This window comes from Vespa crabro, chromosome 8, assembly GCF_910589235.1.
Source record: "Vespa crabro chromosome 8, iyVesCrab1.2, whole genome shotgun sequence".
In the NCBI taxonomy this organism is placed as follows: domain Eukaryota; kingdom Metazoa; phylum Arthropoda; class Insecta; order Hymenoptera; family Vespidae; genus Vespa; species Vespa crabro.
In genome coordinates this window covers 5,636,732-5,644,231 of record NC_060962.1, presented here as the reverse complement: position 1 = coordinate 5,644,231, position 7,500 = coordinate 5,636,732, and the positions used below count along the sequence as shown (strand labels likewise).

Below are 7,500 nucleotides of genomic sequence, written 5' to 3'. Positions count from 1 at the left end.
ATAGGGAGGGGATAATGAGATCGATATTTTATCCTTTTTCTTTTATCCGTCGAATTTCCATCTGTTTCCTGTTGTCTGTTAACGCTGCGCGTTAAATTCATCAAAATCTGTTGATTTTCAAATATGAAATACGTAAGTACGTTGAACGAAAAGAAAACGATGAGGGAAATGAAGGAAAAAAAAAAAAAAGAAAAAGAAAAGAAAGAAAGAATGAAACATTTCAAAGTTCGCCACGGATATACAACTTTGTACGCGATTTTGAAAATGATATGAACCATATGACGTAACGTAAGTTGCTCTTAACATAGCAAGGTTTATGAAGTTCCTTGTCCTTGAAATAAAGAATTTAAATCATGTCTAAAATTCAAATAAAGATTTTTTTTAACGAATCTTCTCAATCAAAATGTTGTATTATATATGCGCGATATCGGCTACGAAGAAGAAGAAAGAAAAAAAACAAAAAAAAAAGAAAACAAAAAGACAAAAAAAAGAAAGAAAAGAGAAAAAAAACGAACAAACGAGGCAAAAGGAAAAAAGAAAAGAGAACGAAAGAAAATCAAAAAAACGAGAAAAAAAAAGGAAAAAAAAAGAAAAGAAAAAGAAAAGAAGAAATTTCTTTGAACCCTAAAAGAAAAAAGAAAAAAAAAAGAAAAAAAAAATTGATCCTGTTGTTTACCTTTGTACGTTTATATAATTATTATTAATTTTTATGTGTCAATCTCCATAATTCAATTACCTCCAAAAGCCTTATATATTTCCAATGAATTGGTACTCTTACAACATGGCTAACGGTAGCCGCAAGAGTTTTTACAAATGTTCTTCCACGGCGCATACGATCGAAACGGGGGAATACAAAAGTAATGCTAAATTTATGAATAAACTTTAATATACAAATATTGTACGTAGTTCCAAGGCATGTTATTTCCTCTCTGCACACTGAATTTCCTTTTTCTTTCTTCTTTGTTTTTCGTTCTTTCTTTTGTTTTTCTTCTTCTTCTTCTTCTTCTTCTTCTTTACTTTCTTCTTTTCTTCCTTTTCCGTCCAAGGTCAATCTCGCTCGTTACTCGTGTACCTTAAATTTTATCGATCGTTTTGAAAAAAACGATGCGAACGCGTTCGAAATTTTCTTTCCTCGTGCGACTCTATGAAGTTTGTAGTAATCGTTAAAAAAAAAAAAAAAAAAAAAAAAAAAAAAAAAAAAAAAAAACAGATAAAAAAAACATTAAAAAGATAAAAAAAAAAAAAAGAAAAGCGAAATAAAATGAATAAATGAAAAAATAAGAAAAAAAAAAAAGAAATGGGGGAAAATAAAAGAAAAGAAAAGAAAAGAATGAAAGAAAAGGTAAACTGTCTTTTTGTTTTGCCTGAATTATCGCTGTTGTGTTACATCGTTCTCCTCGTATTACGTGATCGTACGAAGAAAATCCGTCGCATCCTCGAAGTCTATTCATTGTTTCTAAGGGGTAGGTAGGGGGTAGTTAGGGAGGAGGGTAGGGGAGTGAAGGAAGGAAAAAGAAACTCGAACTAGAGAAATGATTTAACGAGAGCACCGTCTAAACCGAAAAAATTGTCTAATAGCAAAATGGCACGGACAATAAAATAAATGCGATAGTAAGCTACGGGATATTAAAGAGAAGGATAAATAGATATAAAAATAATGTATCTCTCTGATTGACAGTAGTACGCGAGAACGTTCCTCAATCGTCAATAAAGTAAGTATCTTATAACGAGTATAAGACAATTAAATTCTATTTTCTTTTCGAAAAGGATTATTAAAAAAAAAAAAAAAAAAAAAAAGAAAAAAAAAAAAAAGACATTACTGATGAATGTTTACTCTCGTTTGATTAGAATCAAAAACTCAAAAGCAGTTTAATTAAAATGAGGACGAGTCTTTTGAATGAAGACGCCATTGATGATTATTTTCTTTCTAATTAATAATATAAAATTCCTGAAGAAAGAGAAAGAGAAAGGGAGAGAGAGAGAGAAAGAGAGAGAGAGAGAGAGAGAGGCAAAGTGAAAATAAAAGAAATAAAGAAAGAGAGAGAGAAAAAGAGAGATAATAAAAGGATACTGTATGCGCGAACATTATTAATTAGAAATTGTACGTTTATACATTGGGTGCTCAGGAACGTCTACATAAAAAATACTCGCAATACGTTGCGAAAAATCTATCCTATAAAGTACACGTAAAAATCTATAATTGTGGATACTGATGTTTCGCGTAAAACGTTGTACAAAAAAAAAAAAAAAAAAAAAATAAGAAAAAAAAAGCTTTTTCGCGATTCTTTGTCGTCATAGTAGTAGTAGTAGTAGTAGTAGTAGTAGTAGTAATAGTAGTAGTAGAAATAGAAGTAATAGTAGTAGCAGTAGTAGAAGTAATAGTAGTAGTAGTAGTAGTAGTAGTAGTAGTAGTAATCGTCGTGGTCGTCATCGTGGTCATCGTCGTCGCCATATTTTTTCGTGATAAGGTAACTATGCAACGATACATTGATTTTTATTGTCATATCGATCTTATTATCCCCCTCCTTTCATTTTTATACCTACAAAAAAAATGTATGTTGTCCTTCTAATCGTTAATCGATCGTGCACCCTTCTCACGCAAAATCGTATAATTAATTCGCATTATCGCATTAATATACTTTTACATATGCACGATGAAATGCACGGTTTTCAATGCGTGTAAGTACTAATATTCCTACTTAAAAATGAGCCCTAAATTGGACATATGTACCTTTGCTTGCGCCTACAATTCTTTTAGGAATCGTAAGCAAGCAAAAGGGACGCTGGTCCGTTTATTAAGAGAACTATACCATTAAAATCTAAAAGGCACAGATCAACAATACTTCTTCACCGATTAGATTAATCGCTGACAACGAGTTAACGAAAAATATACTCGGTTATCCACAGCACCGTTAAATTTATAAACTACAATCGTATGGGAAAAAAAAAAGATATTCAGATATAAATGGCCGTCGAAGAATATCAGGCGCGTGAAAGTCGTTAAATTAAAGAGAGATTGGTCTAACTAAAGAGAAACGGACATTCATTTGGCGAAGTCCTTCGACTCGTCACCGGAATGGCCCTTTCTACGGGGTAATTGTAAAGTAATAGGTTGAACGTCCTGAACATCTTTCGGTTCGTGATTCGAGCTACGAAATGTTATCTTCAAATTCGGCACGTGTTGTTCCCCGGCCCAGTCGAAATTGAATATCGGTGCCTCGGAATGTAAATCGGAATCTGGTGTGTCCGCAGGAGTCGTCGGTGTCGTGATATATGGGCTTAGCTCCTGATGAACCACATCCGGGACCCTCTGCAATGCGTCTGACCATGCTGGACTGGAACTCCAGTGTTCCGTCGAGGACTCGACTGGCTCGGCGGTCGAGCCAACGGTTATCGATGCTGGTAAAACTTTCGTTGGGAGTCGTTTGTGGACGGTACTCCTGTTCGCGTCAGGAAGGAGTATCACATCAAACCTGATTGACCGTCAACCGTACGAATTTGCTCGCTAATGAAAGATAGAACATCGTTTACCCACCGCTGATCGGTACATCCATATTCCTTGTCCAGATCGGTGATGTAATATTTCGGAGTGTCGGTGCCACTGCTAAACTGCCCGTGATACTGCACAAACTTCGCTCTGTATCCCGCCAAATGCAAAGAACTTTTTTGATGGGACTTATGATATCTACCAGAGAATTGTCCAAGCCCATGATGATGATTTCCATGTTGAGAATGAAACTGTAAATTTCTGTTATCGTGTTCTTGGGCACTACCGATGGACATATCGACCGGTTCGACATCGTCCCAAGGTAATCTGCTTGGATAATCGACCGGTTCCGTCTTAGTGGATCTATGAGATTCTTGATCCAAATTGCAAATCGACGGGGATTGTTCAGCGTCGCTACTATGTCCCAATGACGACGAACGTACATATTCCTGTTGTTGTTGTGAACCACTACTTTGTGTTCCAACAGTATATTGCACGCCACGTGTCTGACCGGTTGAACATATACCGTAAGTGAATTTAGCTTGAGAAGAATACTGATACAACCATGAACTTGAACGCATCACTTCAGCCTCTCGATCGCTGCAATGATATATCTTAGAATTAATATATTATATTATCCAAGATAAATATTCGAAATAAACATACCTTAATACTTGATTGGTGCATACTATTATAGGATGCTGACACTCTTCCGACGTTTCCTTAACTTGGAGAACACAATGAACCCAAAACCATCTTCCAGAACGACTTTGTAACCTCAATAATGCTGTACTCGATCGTTCTTGATCCGATTGTATAACTAAAATATATTAAATATTTACAGAGTTTCAATAAATAATAAAAAAAATATGTATATATACTTAACAAATTAAAAGAATTTTACCTGTTTGGTGCTTGCAATAAGCCGTTCGTATCGAATCCCAATGTAAGAGATTGTACCACGAAACACCAACGAGCTCTGAACGATTGTACTCCATGTGACTTTCAGCCCTGTAATTATATTAACTTGTAACATTTAATATTTCATCTGTTCTAATAACAATCTATAAAACGTCTTACGTTTTGTCAATGTGCAGGTACTTCATATCCATAGAATGAATCGTAGTAAAAATATTTGTTGCCCCTTGAACGATACTCTCTCGAGTTTCTGGTAAAACAACCGGTGTACAGGATGCCAGAAAAACGAATTCATTACGATTACAAACAGGAACGAATGGTAAAAAATGACCCTCAACGAGAACGACCTAAGGAATTCATTTTTAATCGTATAAATATATCAATAAATTTTTTTTTATTTCACGAATCAAATTATCTCACGAACTTTAACCTTTTGATCACCAAAACGAAGCTGTCTCCGAGAATTTCTTGATACATTGATACGACAAAGGAAGAGCCTTCTATCGTTTGGTGCTGGACTATTTCTTGCCAATTGATTTTGAACTACGATATGGTCCTGTTTATCAATCACGTCGTAAACACTATCGCCATGAATTAGCAGATCCTCCTGAATGAACGTACGATTAAAGATATGTATATAAAAATATGTTTCATATGTTTTACAATAATTCATAATACTCGTCGTATCGTAATAAAATAATTTATTATATAAATTTTTTTGTAATTTATTACAGCCCTGTCTGATCGACGTACAGAGAAATAACTTATTATTATTTCGTTAAGAAGAATAAAATATTTATTAGAAAAATTTCCAAAATCAAATCTTTCGATTAATTATTAATTAATTATTCTTTAGCCGTACGTCACGTTGCAATTAACATTAATCCTATAATTTTTACAATCGTAAATATATCCATTTATTCATTGCATTTATATACATTGAATCAAGATGATATAAGTTTTATTAATATCCCTTCAATATATTATTACTTGGAGTTATGTTATTATAAAAAAAAAAATATATATATATATAAAATAAAGAAACAAATAACAAAAAAAAAGGATAGAAAGAAAGAAAGGGAAAAAAATTGTTCACGAATCGTGAAAGCCTATTGATTGAAGCCTATTGATTGTAAATACTATTGAAATTATTCCATTGACAACGATAAAGACACTTTCTTGATCCTTCGATAAAAAGTTAAATAACATCGGTACTATTCTGTACATATATATATATAAAAAAAAAAAAAAAAGAAAAAGAAAAGAAAAAAGAAAAAGAAAAAAAAATACGTATCGTGATTACCATCGAGTGTCCGAGGTATTCCGCAGCATTTTCCGATATGTACAATAATTTTCCTTGTTGCGTCATCATCATGATAAATCCGGACATAGCCTGAAAGAATTGTATGCACTGTAAAAAATATATTCGCGCTCCGTACAATGGACTTAAACCGTTAGTATATCATGATAGCAACGAGCGAAATATAAGTACTTTCGAGAATCCGATGTTCGGCGTTGGCATGTTCGATGATTCGGACGGGCAGTTCTTCAGGGCTGAAACAAAAAAATACGATTTGATCGGCAAAAAGAGAAGAAAAAGGAAAAAAGAAAAGAAAAAAAAAGGAAAGAAAAAAGACCAAAAAAAAAAAAAAGTAGAAGAAAAGAAAGGAAGAAAGAAAAAAGAACATACGTACAGAGAAAAATTACGTATCTGTACATTGAAGAGACACGTGTACGGACGCGACAACGAACATTTTTTTTATTACAATGGAAAACGGTGGCAAAACGTTATTGCCGTTTGCGCGTCTTGCAAATGTTTACGTCTCTTATCGCACACGATAAGACAACGCTTCGAAAACGTCGATCGTAAAATTCGATCGTACGATTTTCATGCCTATCCCGTCCTCAACGAAATTTTCTCAACTGAATCAAGGAAGAAAAAAAGGGATATGATGGAATAAAAGAGAGAGAGAGAGAGAGAGAGAGAGAGAGAGAGAGGAAGAGGGAGAAACAAAACCAAAAGAAAAAAAAAGAAGAAGAAGGATAGCCCGCGAATTATTCGAACGTGTAAAACGAAAATGATAAATTCGGGAGGAGGGGGAGGGGTTAAATCGTAATCGTAATCGAAGACAAAAATTTCAAAAAATTCGTCTTCTGATTCTATGATTTTCTCATGGAAGAACGAAGAGGAATAAAGACGATGAGGAAGATGAAGAAGAAGAAGAAGAGGTTGAAGAAGAAGAAGAAGAAGAAGAAGAAGAAGCTAAAGCTAAAGCTGAAGAAGAAGAAGAAGAAGAAGAAGAAAAGGAGGAGAAGGAGGAGGAGGACGAGGAGGAGGATGACGACGACGAAGAAGAAAGGAAAGGTAAAAACATAAGAGGCAAGGAGGAAGAAAGGAAAGAAAAGACGGTGGAATAAAAAAATGATTATGCTAATGCAACGTGGCCACGCTTGCGAGCTCCGCTACCACGGACTATAGTATTCGATAAGGGGGAGAAAGGGTGGGTGGGTGGTTGGAAAGAAGAGGGACGGAGTTCGGAGAGGTGGGCGAATAATCAGAAGGAAAGACGAAGAAAGATAGAAAGAGAGAGAGAGAGAGAGAGAGAGAGATAAAGATGGAGAGGAAGAAAGAGAGAGAGAGAGAGAGAGAGAGAAGGATAGAAAGACAAAGCTAAAGGAAGAGGACGAAAGATGGAGGTAAAGGGAATGGAGGTAAAGGAGTCAGAGAGAGAGAGAGAGAGAGAGAGAGCGAGAGAGAGAAGGAGAGGGGCAGGGAGGAAAGGAGGGAGGGAGAAGATAGAGCAAGGGAAACGGAGCTTCGGCGAAGAAGGAAAGAGAGAGCGTACTAAAGAGAGAGAGAGAGAGAGAGAGAAAGAAAAAGAGAGAGAAAGAGAGAGAAAGAGGAGAGGATATAGGGGGAGTATGGGTTACAGGAGCGTGAGAGTGTTGTTGCAAAGGCCGAGAGGTCAGCGGATCACCCGGAACTCGCGCTTAGACTCTACGGAGTTTGAACGCGCGCCGATCTTGCCTTCTTGCCTTGTACCTTCGCGTCCCTCTCTCCCTCTCTCTCTCTCTCTCTCTCTCTCTCTTTCTCT

General features: G+C 35.6%; 1 protein-coding gene across 1 annotated transcript in view; it reads right to left on the bottom strand.

Annotated features, from left to right (window-relative positions):
* Positions 1-663: 663 nt before the first annotated feature.
* Positions 664-7,500, bottom strand: part of LOC124426186 — a 20,518-nt gene continuing 13,681 nt past the window's right edge. The window contains exons 16-23 of the mRNA XM_046967570.1: positions 5,898-5,959; positions 5,709-5,798; positions 4,836-5,012; positions 4,568-4,752; positions 4,392-4,498; positions 4,154-4,307; positions 3,536-4,087; positions 664-3,440 (exon numbers count right to left, since the gene is read on the bottom strand). Coding sequence (XP_046823526.1) covers positions 3,044-3,440; positions 3,536-4,087; positions 4,154-4,307; positions 4,392-4,498; positions 4,568-4,752; positions 4,836-5,012; positions 5,709-5,798; positions 5,898-5,959 — 1,724 coding nt within the window. The 3' untranslated portion in view covers positions 664-3,043. The remainder of the gene's footprint in view (positions 3,441-3,535; positions 4,088-4,153; positions 4,308-4,391; positions 4,499-4,567; positions 4,753-4,835; positions 5,013-5,708; positions 5,799-5,897; positions 5,960-7,500) is intronic.